This window comes from Saccopteryx leptura, chromosome 1 (assembly GCF_036850995.1).
Source record: "Saccopteryx leptura isolate mSacLep1 chromosome 1, mSacLep1_pri_phased_curated, whole genome shotgun sequence".
Taxonomy (NCBI): domain Eukaryota; kingdom Metazoa; phylum Chordata; class Mammalia; order Chiroptera; family Emballonuridae; genus Saccopteryx; species Saccopteryx leptura.
In genome coordinates, this window is record NC_089503.1 from 60,030,903 (window position 1) to 60,051,195 (window position 20,293).

General features: G+C 40.7%; 1 protein-coding gene across 1 annotated transcript in view; it reads right to left on the minus strand.

Annotated features, from left to right (window-relative positions):
- Positions 1-20,293, minus strand: part of XRRA1 (X-ray radiation resistance associated 1) — a 112,625-nt gene that overhangs the window by 18,378 nt on the left and 73,954 nt on the right. Inside the window, exons 11-12 of the mRNA XM_066368587.1 lie at positions 19,852-19,892; positions 16,984-17,109 (exon numbers count right to left, since the gene is read on the minus strand). Coding sequence (XP_066224684.1) covers positions 16,984-17,109; positions 19,852-19,892 — 167 coding nt within the window. The remainder of the gene's footprint in view (positions 1-16,983; positions 17,110-19,851; positions 19,893-20,293) is intronic.

The window sequence follows — 20,293 nt, forward strand, 5'->3', positions numbered from 1 at the left end:
TCCTGCCATCTGAAGGGTAGGTTGAAGGTAATCAGTGAATGCAGTGGGGGATGGAGTATGTGGCAGAGAAAACTGTATTAACCAAAACCATTTCCTCTCCTTCCTGGGCACACAGCTAGATTGTGCATCTTCTTGTCTACCAGGCAGCTAGATGTGGTCATATGACTCAGTTCTAGCCAATGCAACCTCAGTGGAGTGATAAATGTCATTTCCAGGCATAGCCTGTTCAAAACCTTCTTCATGATCCTCTATATCACTCAACCACCTATCTCCAGATTCATAGGATCCAATAAAGGACTCTTAAGACTCTATGGGATGCCAGAGCCATAGCCAGAATGGACCTGGGTCTCTTGATGATTACGTGGAAGGCTACCAGCCAACCAAGAATATCCCGAGTGGATTTTGTAAAAGTGAGAAACAAACTTTTGTTGTAGGTCACTGAGATTTTAAAGTTTGTTGCAGCAGCTAGTATTACTCTACTTAACACAGAGAGGAAATGTTCCATGCAAAGAGAGCAGTGCGTGAGAGCCCTGACAGCAAGGAGGAGGAAAGCCTGGTGGAGGGATTTGAAGGAGGCTAGCATGACCGAAGCAGAAGAAACAGGCACTTCCTGCAAATGAGACCAGTGATGCAAGTATGGGCCAGACGAAAGCTAGTTAAAGATTTTGTTTGGTCCTTGGGGAACCTATTTGATGAATTTTTAGAAATATAAGCACCTAAATCTGACAAGACTTGTTAGAGGAGATATGGGTGGGGAGGAGTGATGAAAGCAGAGAAGTATCAAGGAGGAGAACCAGGTTTTGGCTTGAGAAACTGGGTGGACATTGGAGCTATTCCCTAAGGCATGGAGCAACAAAAGAACGTCAGACTTGAAGGGGAAGATCATTAATTCACTGTGGATACATGTTCTTTGGAGGTACCTTTGAGATTTCAAAGTAGAGATTCATGTAGGCAGTGGCTACACTGGTCTGGAGTACAGAGGTGGTCCACAATGGAGCTATAAATTTGTGAGTCACTGTTCATAGGCCAATGGGTATGTGAAGTCATCCCTAGGGAGAGAGTACCGAGTGAGAGAAGAAAAGGAACAAGGAGTGTGCTTTGACCATCTAGACCAGGGGTTGGCAGACCTTTTCAGGGAAGGGCTAGGTAATAAATACTTTAGGCTTTGCAGGCCGTCCAGACTCTGTTGTAACTACTATATTTCAACTTTGCTGTCGTAGCACAAAAGCAGCCACAGACAATTCAGAAACAAATAACTGTCGTGGCTCTTTTTCAAAAGAACTTTATTTATGCACTCTAAAATTTAAATTTCATATAATTTTCATGTCATGAAGTGTTATCCTTCTTTTGATTTTTTTTTTTTGTATTTTTCTGAAGCTGGAAACGGGGAGAGACAGTCAGACAGACTCCTGCATGCGCCTGACCGGGATCCACCCGGCACGCCCACCAGGGGCGATGCTCTGCCCACCAGGGGGTGATGCTCTGCCCCTCCGGGGCATCGCTCTGCCGCGACCAGAGCCACTCTAGCGCCAGGGGCAGAGGCCAAGGAGCCATCCCCAGCGCCCGGGCCATCTTTGCTCCAATGGAGCCTTGGCTGCAGGAGGGGAAGAGAGAGACAGAGAGGAAGGGGGGGGGGAGGGGTGGAGAAGCAAATGGGTGCTTCTTCTATGTGCCCTGGCTGGGAATCGAACCCGGGTCCCCCGCACGCCAGGCCGACGCTCTACCGCTGAGCCAACCGGCCAGGGCCTCCTTCTTTTGATTTTTTACAACCATTTAAAAAATGTAAAAATCATTTTTAGCTTGAAGACTATACAAAAACCAGGATGGGAAGATACAGCTCATGGGCCAAATCCAGTCCCCGTCTGTTTAACAAAGTTTCATTAGAACACTGCCACGCTCATTCATTTATGTATTACCTTTTGTGCTACAAGAACAGAGTTGAGTTGCTGCAACAGAGTAATACATTTACTATCTGACCCTTTACAGAAAAAATTTGCTCACTTCTTATCTAGAAGCTAGAAAAGGAGGGAAGGAGGATGAATCTACAAAGAAGCCTCATATGTGTTGATATATACTATAAAAAATGATATATACTATAAAAAAGTGGTTAAAGAGGGTGCAGTCTATTGTATACAAATCAAGTGGTCAAGAAACAGTCAAACAGGATGGAGGATGGAAATTTTAATTTCATCAGGATGTAAAATTCCATCCATCCAAATCAGGCGGCTAGAATGGTGAAGAAAGCTACAATTAAAACTGGTAGAAAGCTGAAAGATACACAGGGCATATGTGTCATATTTTCTGTGAAATTAAGTTCCAGCTGAGATATGGGCTTAGGATTCTGGCTGATATAGTAAGAAGAATTTGGCCATCAGGCTAGCTTGTCCCCTACAAGGTGAGTTGAGTGCCCCTAGAAATAAATTTAGATACCAATGACAAATTGAAATTTCTACCCAATTTCATTGGGTTGATGAGAATATAACTTAATCAGAAGTAAATATGGTTAAAGATTGAGTGAAAGTGTTGGTTCCAGTCAAGATGGCAGTGAAGGTAAATGTGGTACTCGAATCTTCCCACAACTACATCAAAATTATAACTGAACTACAGAACAACCATCATTCAGAATGCCTGAAATCTAGCTGAACAGAAGGTAGTCCTACAGTCCTTCAACTAAAGATATAAAGAAGCCATAAGACTGGTAGGAGGGGCCGAGGGGAGGAATGGGCTGATCCCACACCCAAGTGTAGCAGATAATAATCGGGAGGGATTTCTGGCTGTGGAAGTCCCCGTTGAGGAGTGAGGGGTCCTAGCTCCCTACCAGGCCCCATAGGCCAAGATTCCAATGCTGGGAAGAAGGGTCTCCATTACTTCTGGCTGTAAACAGCAGTGGAGATTACGGCTGAATGAGACAGAGGGCTGCTGGAATCCCAGGCATTCCTCTTAAAAGGTTTGCACACTGACTCACTTGCTGATGGGTTCATTCTGAGCTCCAGTCCTGGGGAAGCAGCTCAAAGGGCACCAGGGACATATGGGAAGGAATGGAATTGTCTAGCTTCAAAACAAGAGCTGGAGGGGAAGCTTTCTCCCAGATAGAAGTGCTGGCAGAGGCCACGGTTCTTTTTCTAAGACCTTCCCTCAACAGAGCCAATAGGTGGGTGCCATATTTAAGTCTCCGTCAACTTGACTAATACTGTTCAACTAGCCCTGGTGATTCCCTGAAACTCTGTCCCACCCAACCTGTGCCCCCCCCCCAAGCTGTTTCCAGTGTCTTTTCCATACAAATAGCCTGTCTTGGCTCATGCTTTAGACTTTCCTAAAATCTCTCAAACAAGCAGAATCTGACTTCAGTATGCCATACCACTTGTTAAGTGGCCCCAGGCCCATCTTAGTGGCATCCAGCCTTGGTTCACAGCTTGGCCCCTCCTGGATACCTCCAACCTCAGCACAAGATGATGCCATTTGTAGACTGCTTTATAGTTTATGCTGGTGGCCCTGGCCAGGGCATAGGTGGAGGCTGACCTTGGCCTGCACCTCCTGGGAAGCCCCAGAGCCAGAGCACCCAATGGGCAACTTCAGACCACATTGAAAAACCACCCTCCCACCTCCATAAGCAACACTCTCAAAGGGTGAACTCAGCAGGCACAGAGCTCTGCTGAAGTAAGTAAGTCCTGCTTCATGAGGTTGGCCACTGTACAATTGATCCACCACAGTGATCACAGCCAGTCCTCACAGCTGATTGGCCTGGGAGTCAATATCTGCCATAGACCTGCCAACAGCAATCAAGGAGGGTATACACAGCCTACATGGGGGGTGAAACCTGGAGCCTACAGGACACCTACTACATAAGGCCACTCTACCAACGCTACCTAATACACAGAAACAAACACAGGCTTCCTAAAAGAGAAGACAGAGAAACATGTTCCAAATGAAAAAACAGAACTCAAAACAAAAAACAAAAAACTAACAAAATGGAGACAAGCAATCTACCAGATACAGGGTTCAAAACACACTTGGCAAACTTAGTGAAAATTATAACAAAGAGATAGGAAACTAAAAAATGGAGAGAGAAAACATTAAAAAGTCCTGGCTGGATGGGTCAGTTGGTAGAGCTACATTTCAAAGCACAGAGAAAACAAAAAGAAACTAGACAAAAATGAAGAATACTTTATAGGGAATTGATAGTGGAGTAGATGAAGCAGATGATCAAATCAAGATTTGGATGACAGGAAGCAGAAAACATCCAATCCTAACAGCAAGAAGAAAAAAAAAAAGAATCTAAAAATTAAGGATAGTGTAAGGAGCCTCTGGGACAACTTCAAGTGTACCAACATTTGCATCATGGGGGTGTCAGAAGGAGAAAAGAGAAAGCAGAGAATTGAAACCTACATGAAAAATAATGATGGAAAACTTCCCTAACCTGTGAAGGAAACAGACATACAGTACAGACAGTCCCAAACATAATGAACCCAAAGAGGCCCACACCAAGAAACATCATCATAATTAAAATGCCAAAGGTTAGAGACAAAGAGAGAATCTTTTCTTTCTTTTTTTTTTTTTTTTTACAGAGACAGAGTCAGAGAGAGGGATAGATAGGGACAGATGGGATTGAAGAGAGATGAGAAGCATCAATCATTAGTTTTTCGTTGCAACACCTTAGTTGTTCATTGATTGCTTTCTCATATGTGCCTTGACTGTGGGGCTACAGCAGACTGAGTAACCCCTTGCTCGAGCCAGCGACCTTGGGTCCAAGCTGGTGAGCTTTGCTCAAACCAGATGAGCCCACGCTCAAGCTGGCAACATCGAGGTCTCAAACCTGGGTCTTCCACATCCCAGGCTGACACTCTATCCACTGTGCCACCGCCTGGTCAGGCAAAGAGAGAATCTTAAAAGTAGCAAAAGAAAGGCCATACCTACAAGGGAGCTCCCATAAGACTGTTGATTTCTCAACAGAAACTTTGTAGGCCAGAAGGGATTGGCACAAAATACTCAAAGTGATGAAAAGTGAGGGCCTACAACCAAGATTACTCTACTTAGCAAAGCTATCATTTAGAGTCAAAGAACAGGTGTTGAGCTTTCCAGACAAGGCATGGCTAAAGGAGTTCATCACCATCAAACCAGTATTATAAGAAATGTAATACTGAATACTAAAGGGTCTTCTTTAAAAGATAAAGAGAACAAAGATTAAAAATATGAATAATAAAATAATAATAAATACATATCTATTAACAATTACTTTAAATCAAAGTGTTAAATGCTCCAAAAAAAAAAAAAAAAGACACATGGAGGCTGAATAGATAATGAAACAAAACCCTTACAACATATGCTGTCTACAAGAGACTCACTTCAGATCGAAAGACACACACAGATTGAATGAGATGGAAAAAAAATTTCATGAAAATGGAAACAAACAAAAAGCTGAGGTAGGACTACTTATACCAGACAAAAGGCTATATAACAAGAGACAAAGAACAACCCAGCAACTCTACTTCTGGGAATTTATCTGAAGAAACCCAAATCACTAAATGGAAAATACATATTCATTCATATATTCATTGCAGCATTATTTACAATAGCCAAGATATGGAAGCAAGCTAAATGTCTACCAGTAAATAAATGAATAAAGAAGCAGTGCAAATATACAGTAGAATATGACTCAGCCATTAAAAAAAAAATGAAATCTTGTCATTTACAACAACACGGATGGACCTAGAGAGTATTGTGCTGAATGACCTGAGAGAAAGACAAACGTCAGATGTTTCACTTAGAGGTGGAATCTAAAAAACAAAATGAACAAGCATAACAGAAATAGTCTCCTAGATAAAGAGAATATTTTGGGATAGATGTTGTACTACAGAGTTGTACACCTGGAGCCTGTATAATTTTATTAACCAATGTCATCCCAAAAAACTCAATATGAAAGTAAAAAAAAAGAAGATATGGGAAAAAACTAAAGAAACCATTTTGATGGTTGCCAGATAGAAGAGGGGTTGGAGGGATGGGTGAAAACGGTGAAGGGATTAAGTACACATTGGTAGTAACAGAATAGTTAGGGGGTGTGAAATACAACATAGGGAATATAGTCAATAACATTTAATAATTATGTATGGTATCAAATGGGTACTTGATTTATCAGGGTGAACACTTACTAAGTTATATAATGTCTAATCACTGAGTTGTACAGCTGAAACTAAAATAATATTGTATGCCAACTATAATGAAAAATAAAAAACTAAATAAGAAAAGGTTGAAAATGGTTATTTTTGACAAAAAATTGCTAGATATCTGAGTGGATATTTTGAGCATAAGTTTCTGTTTGAAAGTAGAATTGGCATTAAAATTTGTAGTTTTATATATATATATAGAATGTTAATTTCAATTTCAATAAAGGTAGCTATGAGTATTCCTTGATATGATCATTCATCTAACAAACTTACTGACCTTTTATATTAGTTGTTATTTTAGATGATGGAGATAGCTATAAGCAAAAAAAGTTATAGATCTAAAAAAAAAAAATACATTCTGGCAGTAGACAACTGATAACAGACAAAAAGATATGTGTGTTAGGTGGTAAGTGCCATAAAAGAAAATACCATTTAAAATCTCAAGTGAGAATACAGAAGAAATGGAAAGAGTGTTGCTCCTCTCCTCACGAGGAAAAAAAAATAAGTTGATATCATAAGTCTTGAGTCCAACAGAGAGCTAAGGTCTCAGGCCAATTAAGTGGCCTGAAATCTAACAGACTGGCAACTCGAAGGAGAGATGGGACACAGACACTGACTCACATGTGGCAGAATGTGGGAGGAAGAGATGGTGAGTGCTGTATACACATTTAAGAAGAAAACAGCTAAAGATTTTAATGAATTGCTAAAGGCCGAATGTGGGCTAGAGGAAGAGAACAGGCTGCAGACACAAGGGGAATTCAGAGCCACTTGTGTGTGAAAGACTGGACCCAGGAAGGGGACAGGACGCCTTCCTCAGGGTGCAGGCCTGGAGGAATTGAACAGCTGCCCACTGAAGGAAAGGCAAAAATTCTTGCCAACTCTTCTTCCCAGTAAACAAAAGGCTTAAGTTGCTGAGGAAGGTCAGCAAACTCTGTTGGGCCCAAGGCTGAGGGCCCTGCATGGGGGGATGTGGGGTAGGGGGAGATGGGAAAATATTAAAACCTACTACTCCTGGTGTAGGGGCAGGAAACCAACTGGGGCCCACTACATTAGAGGTCTTCTACTGATGGGGGAGGGGTAGAACCACTGAGAAAGACTCATTCTTGAGACCCAGGAACCAACGGTCTACTTAAGACTGGGCTTGGACCCTCTTGTTGGCCCTGTTACCACCAGACTAGCCAGCACTAAGCAACAAACAAAAATGGTCTATTAATGGGGAAGGACAAGAGTGTGGAGATAAACCCTTCACTGTAGGAACCCAGGGAAGGCTGCAAGCTGAGGACAGAGCAGGAACACAGGAGAATGTGCTGTCACCCCAGCAAAAACCAACTATATGCTGTCTCAAAGAGAAGTTCTTTAAATACCAAGCCATAAATCAGTTGGAAGTATGAGGAGAAAAAAAGATACACCATGACAATAGTAAGAGTATGCCATGTATGTATATTAAAACCAGACAAAACAGATATCAAGACAAGGAGTATTATCAGAGGCAAAGGGTGAAAATCATAATAATGAAAGGATCAACACATCAGATAGATATAAAAATTCTAAATGTTCAGTGTAGAGCTTCAGAACATATGCAGCAAAACTGACAAAACTTGCCTGACCAGGTGGTGGCGCAGTGGATAGAGAGTCAGACTGGGATGTGGAGGACCCAGGTTCAAGACCCCAAGGTCGCCAGTTTGAGTGCGGGCTCATCTGGTTTGAGTAAGGCTTGCCAGTTTGAGCCCAAGATCACCGACTCAAGCAAGGGGTCACTCAGTCTGCTGGAGCACCCCCATCAAGGCACATATGAGAAAGCAATCAATGAACAACTAAGGTGCTGCAACAAAGAATTGATGCTTCTCATCTCTCTTCCTTTCTGTCTGTTTGTCCCTTTCTCTGACTGCCTCTTTCACACACACACACACACACAAACAAAAACAAAAACAAAAAACCTGACAAAGCTTAAGGGAGAAAAAAACAAACCCATAGCCATGACTGCAGATTTTAATATGCAGCTCTCAGTAACTGATAAACAAATAGACAAAACAATGGTACAGAAAAGATCTGAGCGACACTACCACCTCTTTAATAGATATTTATAGAAGATTGCCCCCCCAAACTGAAGAATACACATTTTTTTCTAAATATACATGGAATGTTCATGAAGATAGAATACAGAGTAGACCATAAAACAAGCTTAAACAGATTTCAGAAGAATAGAGTCCTATAGCTCATGTTTTCTGACCACAACAGAATTAAATTAGAAATCAACAAATACAAGACATGTAAAAAAGCTCCATTTATTTGAAAATTAACTCACTTCTAAACAACCTATGGATCAAAGAAGAAATCATAACAAAATTTTTTAATATTTTAATTGAATGAAAATAAAAATATAAATCACAATTTGTAGGGTGCAGCTTAAACAGTGCTTAGAAATTGTTTTATATGCTTATATTAAAAAGTAGAAAGGTTTAAATCAATGGCCTAAAAGTACACTACTTGGGAAACTAGAAAAAGAGAAGCAAATTAAATTCAGTGTGAGTAATACAAAAATAAAACTTTGAGCAAAAATAAGTAAAATGGAAAAAGACAAAAAGAAATAATATCTAACAATTGTAGATCAATAAAATGTGAGAAAAGACACAAATTGCCAATTTCAAGAATGAAAGATAGCCTGATTAGTGATGGCACAGTGGATAGAGCATTGACCTGGGACACTGAGGTTCCAGGTTTGAAACCCCAAGGTCGCCGGCATGACTGTGGGCTCATCTGGTTTAAGCTTAGGCTCTCCAGCTTTAGTAGGGGGTTGCTGGCTGTTGGCTTCAGCAAAGGGTCTACAAGTTGATACTTCTCATCTTTCTCCCTTCCTGTCTGTCTGTCTGTCTCTCTCTAAAAACATTTTTTAAAAAGGAATAAAAGAGGGACCCATCATACTTCTATGGTCCTATACTTTGTATAAGGTGAGAAGATCATTCAATGGGGAAAGAATAGTCTTTTCAATAAATGATGTTGAGAAACCCCTATTTCATACTACTTTTAAAGTGTAACCCAAAAGAGATAAAAAACCTAAATGTCAGAGCTAAAACTATAAAACTTTTAAAAACACTTGTGAACCGAAACAAAGAAGAAAAGAACCAAACAAGACACAGAGCTACCAGAAAACAAAACATAAAATGTCTACAGGAAACCTTCAAGTGTCAATAATTACCCTAAATGTAAATGGACTGAACTCTCCAATAAAGAGGCAGAGAGTAGCAGATTGGACAAGAAGCAAAACCCAACTATATGGAACCTTCAAGGACAAAAGTAGACTCAAAGTGAAAGGTTGAAAAATGATTCTCCAAGCAAATAATATCCAAAGGAAAGCAGGTGTAACCATACTCATATCTGATAACACTGACTTCAACAACAACAAAAATAACCAGAGACAAAGATGGATATTTCATAACTAGAAAGCCCGGCAGTCATACAAAATGACCGCTGTTCTAGATATTATAAATTGTAATTAAAATGATTTGTGCAAAGGTGTCTGCTAATTCAAACTGAATTACCCAGGGCAGGCGGTGAGGACACCCCTTTGCTTAGTGCCCCACGGGGTTTCCCCCTTCTACTTGCTTAATTGCTTAAAGTAGAGTGCAATGAAGGAAACCATTGGTGGTACATTTCTTAAGAGCCACCGCTAGCTCAATTAATAAAGGTGATTTAAATATGTTTTAATCCTTTTTGCGTTTCGGTCAGCATTACTCTGTCGTTTTTTTGCATTTCTCTCCTGCCTTTGTTCAAGGGACTCATTTTGTCGAGACAGGCTTTTTTGTCTTGCATCTGAGGCAAGCCTTGTTTCTCTATGCTCATCAGTCTCATTTTGCCGAGAAAGACGCATTTGCTCTGCGACTGAAGCAAGCCTTGTCTTTCTCTGCTCAGTGGTTTCTTTTTGTCGAGAAAGCCGTTTTTGTGCAGCTTTAGCTCCTTTTCTCTCCTCTTCGGTGCTGTATTTTCTAGGAGGCATTCTTAAAAGAAATTACGTTAAGACATAGTTTTTATGTAAAACAGATGATTGCCAATGCAAACAAATGTTCACCTTCCCCCTGACACGCTCAATTTGCGTTCAGCCTTAAATTGTTTCAAAAGCAGATGATTGCCAATGCAAACAAATGTTCACCTTCCCCCTGACCTGCTCAATTTGCGTTCAGCCATGGCAACTTCACCCCATTGGCTAGTACAGTTACGCAAGCAACCAATAAGCTATCGGTGACAAACTGACACTTAAGCCGCATATAATAAAGATAATAAAGGGGACATTGTATCAAGAAGACATAACATTTCTTAATATATATGCACCAAACCATGGAGCACCAAAGTATATAAGACATCTACTAACTGATCTAAACATAGAAGCAGACAAAAACACAATCATACTTGGAGATTTCAACATATCATTGATGACTTTAGATAGATCATCCAAACAGAAAATCAATAAATAAATAGCCTTAAATGACACATTGGACAAAATGGACATAACAGACACTTACAGGACATTTCATCCCAAAATATCAGATTATACATTCTTCTCTAGTGTGCATGGGATATTCTCAAGGATAGACAATATGTTGGGCCACAAAACTAACATCAACAAATTCAGGAAGACTGGAATTATACTAAGCATATTTTCTGACCATAAGGCTTTGAAATTAGAATTTAACTGTAAAAAGAAAGTAAAAAAACCCACAAAAAATGTGGAAATTAAACAACATACTTCGAAAGATGACTGGGTCAAAGAAGAAATAAAAGCAGAGCTCAAAAGATATACACAGCTTGACCAGGCGGTGGCACAGTGGATAGAGCGTCGGACTGGGATGTGGAAGACCCAGGTTCGAGACCCCGAGGTCGCCAGCTTGAGCGTGGGCTCATCTGGTTTGAGCAAAAGCTCACTAGCTTGGACCCAAGGTCACTGGCTCGAGCAAGGGGTTACTCAGTCTGCTGAAGGCCCGTGGTCAAGGCACAAATGAGAAAGCAATCAATGAACAACCAAGGTGTCACAACGAAAAACTGATGATTGATGCGTCTCATCTCTCTCCGTTCCCATCTGTCTGTCCCTATCTATCCCTCTCTCTGACTCTCTCTATCTCTGTAAAAAAAAAAATATATATATATATATATATTAAAAAAAAGATATACACAAGCAAATGAAAATGACAACACAACATATCAAAATTTCTAGGATGCAGCAAAAGCAGTAATAAGAGGGAACTTTACATCATTACAGGCTTATATCAAGAAACAAGAGAGATCTCAAGTAAACAACCTAACATCACATCTTAAGGAACTAGAAAAAAAAGAACAAAGGCAACCCAAAATCAGCAGAAGAAAGGAAATAATAAAAATTAGAGCAGAACTAAATGAAATAGAAAACAAAAAAACTAGAAAAAATTAATAAAACAAAGAGCTGGTTCTTTGAAAATATCAATAAAATCAACAATCCAGTGGCTAGACTCATTAAAGAAAAAAGAGGAAGGACTCATATAAACAAAATCTGAAATGAAAGAGGAGAAATTACCACAGATATCACAGATATACAAAAGATGATAGTAGAATATTATGAAAGATTATATGCCACCAAATTCAAAAACATAGAAGAAATGAATAAATTCCTAAAACTATACAATCTTCCTAGACCAAGTCACAAAGAGGTGGAAAACCTAAATAGGCCTATGGGCAGGGAGGAAATAAAAAAACAATTAAAAACCTCCCAAAAAACAAAAGTCTAGGACCAGATGGCTACACTAGTGAAGTCTACCAAACATGCAAAGAAGATTTGGTACCTATCCTTCTCAAAGTCTTCCAAAAAATAGAAGAAGCAATACTCCCTAACACATTTTATGAGGCCAACATAACCCTCATACTAAAACCTGGCAAGCACAGCACACACATACACAAAAACTACAGACCAATATCTCTAATGAATACAGATGCAAAAATCCTAAACAAAATACTAGCAAATCAAATACAATGACACATTAAAAAAATTATATATCACTATCAACTGGGATTCATTCCAAGAGCACAAGGATGGTTCAACATATGAAAATCAATTAACATAATACACCACATTAACAAAACAAAGAACAAAAATCATATAATGATACCAATAGATGAGAAAAGGCATTCAACAAGATACAATATCGCTTTATGTTTAAAACTCAATAAAATTGGAAAAGAAGGAAAGTACCTCAACATAATAAATGCCATATATGACAAACCATCAGCTATTATTATACTAAATGGTGAAAAAAATGAAAGCTTTTATTTTAAAATCAGGAACAAGATAAGGCTGCTCACTCTCTCCACTCTTATTCAACATAGTTCTGAAAGTTTTAGCCAGAGTGATCAGGCAAGAGAAAGAAATAAAAGACATCCATATCGGGAAAGAAGAAGTAAAGGTATCACTTTTTGCAGATGACATGATCCTGTATATAGAAAACTCCAAAGACTCCATCAAAAAACCATTAGAAACAATAAACCAATACAGTAAAGTCTCAGGATACAAAATCAATACACAAAAGTCTATTGCTTTTCTATATGCCAATAATGAAACTTTGGAAAATGAACTCAAAATAACAATTTCTTTTACAACTGCAACAAAATAAATAAATAAATAAAATACCAAGGAATAAACTTAACAAAAGATGTGAAGGACATATATACTGAAAACTACAAAACATTATTGAAAGAAATTGAAAAAGACACAACGAAATGAAAAATAAAAAAAATATTTCATGTTCATGGATTGAGAGAATCAACATAGTTAAAATGTCCATATTACCCAAAGCAATATACAAATTTAATGCAACCCCCACCAAAATTTCAATGTCATGTTTTAAAGAAATAGAACAAAAAATTACCAGTTTTTATGGGACCATAAAAAAAAACCCAAATAGAGCGTCGGCCTAGCATGCGGAGGACCTGGGTTCGATTCCCGGCCAGGGCACACGGGAGAAGCACCCATTTGCTTCTCCACCCCTCCGCCGCGCTTTCCTCTCTCTCTCTTCCCCTCCCGCAGCCAAGGCTCCATTGGAGCAAAGATGGCCCGGGCGCTGGGGATGGCTCTGTAGCCTCTGCCTCAGGTGCTAAAGTGGCTCTGGTCGCAACATGGCGACGCCCAGGATGGGCAGAGCATCGCCCCCTGGTGGGCAGAGCATCGCCCCTGGTGGGCGTGCCGGGTGGATCCCAGTCGGGCACATGCGGGAGTCTGTCTGACTGTCTCTCCCTGTTTCTAGCTTCAGAAAAATGAAAAAAAAAAATGAAAAAACTCCAAATAGGCCCTGGCCAGTTGGCTCAGTGGTAGAGCATTGGCCTGGCATGCAGGAGTCACAAGTTTGATATCTGACCAGGGCACACAGGAGAAGCACCCATCTGCTTCTCCACCCCTCCCCATCTCCTTCCTCTCTGTCTCTCTCTTCCCCTCCTGCAGCCGAGGCTCCACTGGAGCAAAGTTGGCCCAGGTGCTGAGGATGGCTCCATGGCCTCTGCTTCAGGTGCTAGAATGGCTCTGGTTGCAACAGAGCAACACCCCAGATGGGTAGAGCATCGCCCCCTGGTGGGCATGCCGGGTGGATCCCGGTCGGGCGCATGTAGGAGTCTGTCTGACTGCCTCCCCGTTTCCAACTTCAGAAAAATACAAAACAACAACAACAACAACAACAACAAAACCCAAATAGCCAGAGCAATGCTGAGGAAAAAGAATGAAAATGGAGGTATCATACTACCTGACCTCAAGTTATGCTATAGAGCTACAATAACAAAACAGCATGGTATTTTCAGAAAACAAACATACAGACCAATGAAACAGAATCAAGAGCCTAGAAATAAAATTATATACAGTGATACCTCGGTTCTCGAACGCCTTGACTTTCGACCAAATCGGTATTCGACCAGGAAATTCGAGAAAATTTTGTCTTGGAATCCGAACAAATATTTGGAACTCGAACGTCCGAGATTAGCCGAGTTGAGCCGAATGGCGTTCATTCGGCCGAGCGCGCCTTGCCTGCGTCATCAGTGTGAGTCACGCTTTGTCACGCTTTGTGGAGAGAGAGAATCACGTTTTTGTGGAGAGAGTCACGCTTTGTGGTGAGAGTCACGCTTTGTGGTGAGACTCACGCTTTGTGGAGAGACTCACGCTTTGTGCACGCTTTGTACACTGAATTTAACCCTTAGACATGGGTCCAAAGAAAGCCAGAAGTGGTAATGCAGACAAAGGTAAGCGGAAAGCTGTGAGAACAACGATTGAGCTGAAAAAAGAAATCATTGCCAAATATGAACAGGGCACACGTGTTTCAGATCTGTCTGCTGAGTATGGCATGCCAAGATCTACTATCTCAACTTTCCTTAAGAATAAAGCTGTTATAAAGGCTGCCAATGTTGCCAAAGGTGTTACATTGTTAACAAAGCAAAGGCCTCAGATAATGGAGGAAATGGAGAAGCTGCTTCTTATTTTCATTAAAGAAAAAGAGTTAGCAGGTGACAGCATCAATGAAGTCGTTATTTGTGAGAAAGCACCAGTAAATAGGCATATTTTTGGGGCTTGGAACAAATTAATCCAGTTTCCATTATTTCCTATGGGTTTCATTGTTTCGGTTCTCGAACAATTTGGTTCTCGACCGTTCTCCCGGAACGAATTATGTTCGAGAACCGAGGTATCACTGTATATGGACAAGTCATCTTTGACAAAAAAGCCAAAAACACACAACAGAGAAAAGAAAGCATCTTCAATAAATGGTGCTGGGAAACTTGGAAAGCCACATGTAAAAGAATGAAACTTGACTACAGTTTGTTCCCCTGCACAAAAAGTAATTCAAAATGGATCAAAGACCTAAATATAAGATCTGAAACACTAAATTACATAGAAGAAAACACAAGTACTAAATTCATGGATCTTGGCCATAGAGAACAATTTATGAATTTGACCCAAAGGCAAGGGAAGTAAGGGCAAAAATAAATGATATCAAAGTAAAAAATATATCAAAATAAAAAGCTTCTGCACAACAAAAGAAACTGACGACAAAACAAACTGACAGCCAACTAAAAGGGAGATGATATTTGCAAACAACAGCTACAATCAGAGGTTAATATCCAAAATATATAAAGAACTCACAAAGCTCAGCAACAAACAAGCTAACAATCCAATTAAAAAATGGGGAGAGGACCTGAACAGATACTTTTCCAAAAGGACATAGAAATGGTCAAAAGATATATGAAAAGATGCTCATCTTCACTAACTTTTTGAGAAATGCAAATCAAAACTACAATGAGATACCACCTCACACCTGTTAGATTAGCTATTATCAACAAGACAGGTAGTAACAAGTGTTGGAGAGGCTGTGGAGAAAAAGGAACCCTCATTCACTGCTGGTGGGAATGCAAATTAGTAAAACCATTATGGAAGAAAGTATGATGGTTCCTCAAAAAATTAAAACTAGAACTAGCACATGTCCCAGCAATCCCTCTACTGGGTATCAATCCCAAAAACTCAAAAACACTGGTTTGCAAAGACACATGAACCCCCATGTTCATCACAGCGTTATTCATAGTGGCCAACATATGGAAACTACCAAAGTGTCCCTCAATAGAGGACTGGATATAGAAGATGTGATATATATATATATATACAATGGAATACTACTCAGCCATAAGAAATGATGACATAGTGTCATTTACGACAACATAGATGGACCTTGAGAACATTATACTGAGTCAATGAAGTAAATTAGAAAAAGCTAAGAACTGTATGATTTCACACATGGGGGGGGATATAAAACTGAGACTCATGGACATAGATAAAAGTGAAGTGGTTACCAGGGAGAGGGGATGTAGGAGAGGAGGTTGGGAGGAGGGGGTGGGGGAAGGGTGTAAAGAGGGACAAATATAAGGTGACGGAAAATGATTTGACTGGGTGATGGGTATGAAACATAATCAACAGTTCAAATGCTACAGAAACGTTTACTGAAACCTCTGTACTCTTATTGATCAATGTCACCCTGTTAAATTTAATTGTCTAAATAAAATAAAATTTAAAAAGCCTGGCAAAAAAAAAAAAAAAAAAGTAAAGACAAGACTTGGGAGTTTAGCTGGACCAACTGCTTGCCTTAGAAGGAAAGTGAGCAGAGAGTACCTTCAAAGTTGCCTGCATTGGAGATATGAGTAGAGCTCAACTAGTGGGGTTTACAGGAATTTAAACAGGACATGGATATTGGCAAAGTATGTTGACGTAAATATGTTAAGGAAAAACATGTTAAGTCTGTTCTATGGACTTTACATCTGCTGTACCCTAGGGCTAGAACATTTCTCTACACTCTACCCTTAGTCTTCACCTCACTAAATTCCTTGATGCAGATCTCAGCTTAAATATCACTCTCTCCAGAACCTTCCCCAACCTCAAATATTAGGTTAGATGTCCCCCAACCCCGTCATATACTTTATAGCACTGTTTATTGCTTCATAACACTAAACATGCTTATATTGTGGTTCTTTGTCCAGTATTAGTCTTCCCTATAAGTAACAAGCCCCATAAAGGCAGAGGCCCAATATTTCTTTACACAGCTGTGTACCCAGGGCCTAAAAGAGCCTGATATATGGTAAGTGCTAAATAAATATCTATGGCTGAATGGGATTGACTCCTGCTTTAGCCTATACTCCCTCTACTTCCTCTACCCTGAGAATTCCTGAGCCCTGACACCTGTACTGCAGGGAATCAGAGGGCTGGACTTCAGGCCACAGCAGCTGGCTGGCATCCCCTCCTTTCTGTGCCCCTGAGGAAATAGGTAGGGAAGCAGGGAGTCACCTTGTTGTAGGCCAGGCTAAGGTATCTCAGCTCTGGGAAGGGTGGGGCCAGCGTCTGGTTCCTGGACTTCAGTGACTTCACAGGAAGAATCTTGAATATGGGAGGAAGTGAATATATCTTGGTTGTCTTAAAAGAAGAAAAATATCAAAGTCAAAGTGCCTTGATGATAAAGAAGTTGAAAGCTGCCAAGGGCCAAGAGACTCTTTCCAATGGCATATGGTGGAAAGAATGAGCGCTGACGATAGGCTTGTCAAAAGATACATGTTGGGTCATAAAGGAAGATGTCTCCAAGGGCGCATGGTTCTGGCTCCAAGTTCTCTGAGGTCACATGTGAGCTAATTCCCCAGTACCCAAAGTTCCAGTTTCAAGTTCCTTGAGGCCAATGGAAAATATAGCATTGGTGTAGATATTGGAGTGCTTGCCCCCACTTCTCATACTCTGCTCTATAGCAGCTTATCCTGAATTGGACCCTCCCTCTACACAACTGGGCAAACATCTCGCCAGAGGACAAAGGGACAGTTGCTTGCATTATTAAGGGGACTCTTCCTAGTGGGGAGATGGAGAAGAGTGACCTGAGTCTTGAACACATGGGCTGAAGGGTTAGCTCACTCCTTTCGGGGATGGAACAACAGCTAAGTCCTGAATTACTTTAGGCAGACTCTCTAGGTAACTTGCAGGGTCATCTCAGCACAACCCAGCTTGCCTCAGGATCAACATGTTTGACCAAACAGAAAATTGAAATTGCTAGATTAATCACACCTAACTTAGCTCACTCACTGATTCCTTGAGCTAGATGGAATCAAAGAAAATTATAAAGTGCCGTATTTCCCCATGTATAAGATGCACCTTAATTTTGGGGCCTGAAATTTGAAAAAAAAAAAGTATTACATAAAGTTATCGAACTCAAGTTTTATTCATCATAAAATTCAAACAACTCCTCATCACTGTCAAAACTCCCATCCATTAGCTTGTCCTCATTTGTGTCTGATGACAAATCACTGTCTTCATATATTGCCTCGTCCTCAGTTCCATCTATGGCATTTGAAATACCACACTTCTAAATGACTTGACAATGATCTCAATCTTGATATTATCCCAGGATCTTTTCACCCAGGTACAAACTTCTCCTATAGTTGGTTTCTTCAATCTTCCTGCTGGTGTCAAATTGTCCCCAGAAGACTTCATCCATTGGTTCCATTCATTTCTCACGGCAGCTTTGAAGAGTTTGTTAATGCTGACATCAAGTGGTTGGAGGTGGGATGTCAAGCCTCCAGGTATGATGGCAAGTTTTGATTTTTGCACTGTAGCAATCTTCTTTGTGTTTTTTGTTATGTGTGCCCTGAACTGATCAAGCACCAATAGGGCAGGTTTATGTAAAAGCCCACCTACTCTCCTTCTCCAAACTTTATCAAACCAAATCTTTATCCCATCATGATCTATCCAACCCTTGTCATGAACATGGACAATCACTCCTCGAGAAATGTCTTCTTTTGGCATTGTTTTGCGTTTGAAAATCGGCATAGGAGGCAGCTTGGTTCAGTCGGCACAATAAGCTAGAACAACTGTATAATGGCTCTTTTCATGTCCACTTGTCTTCACAGTGTTCACCCCCTTCTTAACAGTTCTGTTACTTGGGACATCAAATTGAAGGGGGACTTCATCCATATTTGCAATCTGTTCCAGTTCAAACTGATGTGTCTTCCGACATTGAATGACAAAACGATGAGATTCAAGGACCTTCTGCTTATAAATTTCAGGCATCTTTTAGGCAAGTCTGGTATATGTACGCATGCTTAGTCCATTCCATTTCATGAACCTGAAGCACCAACTGTGTCCTCCTTTGAAATCAGTAACTTCTTTTTCATCAGCAATTCTTCTGGCCTCATGCTGAACCATCTTTGTGGACACAGGAATTCCAATTGCCCTTTGCTCTTCAATCCATATCTTCAATTCCCTCTCTAAATCAGGCCATTTTGCTGACTTGCCTCTCATTGCCTTCTTCTGCTGTGGTGTTTTCAGTAGTGTTTCTTCTTCCTGTAGCCAGTCTCAGATCGATTTCTCAGTTGGAGAAGGACTAAACTTATGTTCACCAGCACTATTTCCATTCACTTTTGCAAACTGGATCACTTTTAACTTGAATTCAGCACCATACAAAAATCTTTTCTGAGCCATTTCTGGGTAGAACGTGGCAAAATATAACCTACTGTAATATACCGGTAACAACTGTGAAACAAAAGCGGGAAGTGCAAGTAAAAAAAATCTACAACCACTGTATACAACGCACCCAGTTTTTAGACCCCAAGTTTTTTTTTAAAAAGGGTGCATCTTATACATGGAAAAGTACAGTAGATACTGGGCTAATGACTGACTTCAAATGAACTGGATTCTGTTCCAAGCTCCATTAGTAGTGACTACTTGGAGAGAAAAACCAGTATTCTGGACTAACAAAAATAAAGTGTCTAAGCCAGTGGCACCAAGGATTAGACCCTGGATGATGGTGTTTTTGGCAAGGATCACTCACTTTAGGGGGCTCTAATTAGGAGTTAATAAAATCCATCCTGTGGGCAACCTCACTTCAATGCCACCTTGATCACTGAGGCAGCAACCTCAACCTACGGAGTAGCCCCTGCTGTCCTGAAAGCTGGCCTGCAGCCGTGGGAGGCAGGCCCCTGTCTGTGGTCCAGCACTGCGTCTCCACAGGCCACACAGTGCCCGGTATGTGAGAGGTGCTCAGGAAACACTTGCTCAATGAATCGGCTTCCTCGATGTGGTATGTATAACTGTCTCTCATGGCTCCATTAGCTTATTTTTGTTCATTAAAATTAATGTTCTAATTCAAGTCACAGACATAAAACAAACAGTTCCTACCTCTGAGGCTGAAAATCCAGGGTAAGATGTGAACACAACCTCTGCAACAAAAGAGAAACAGAACAAAGGTGGGGGAGAGCAGGGAGTGACCCCAGAGGCCAGGGTCTCGGTCTGCCGCCCACTGTGTGCAGGGTCCCTCCTAGAAGGGGTCCTCACTGGCCCTCAGCTCCAGTACTAACTGCGAAGAGGAGCTGGCTGTGACATCTGTCAGGTATACAGCCCTTTGCACTTAAAATCCAAACTCCTTGGCAAGTCCTCAGAGTTCCTGCCTCACCTGACCCCTGCCTACTTTTCCAGTCTTATCTCATGCTACCCTGCGTCCTCCCTTACTGTATTTCAGTAAGTAAGATACTTACTGAATACTCACAAACTGCCTTTTTGACTTTGCAATATATAAGCTCTTTCTAGCCTAAGAACCACTAGGCAGTCAGAATTGATCAGA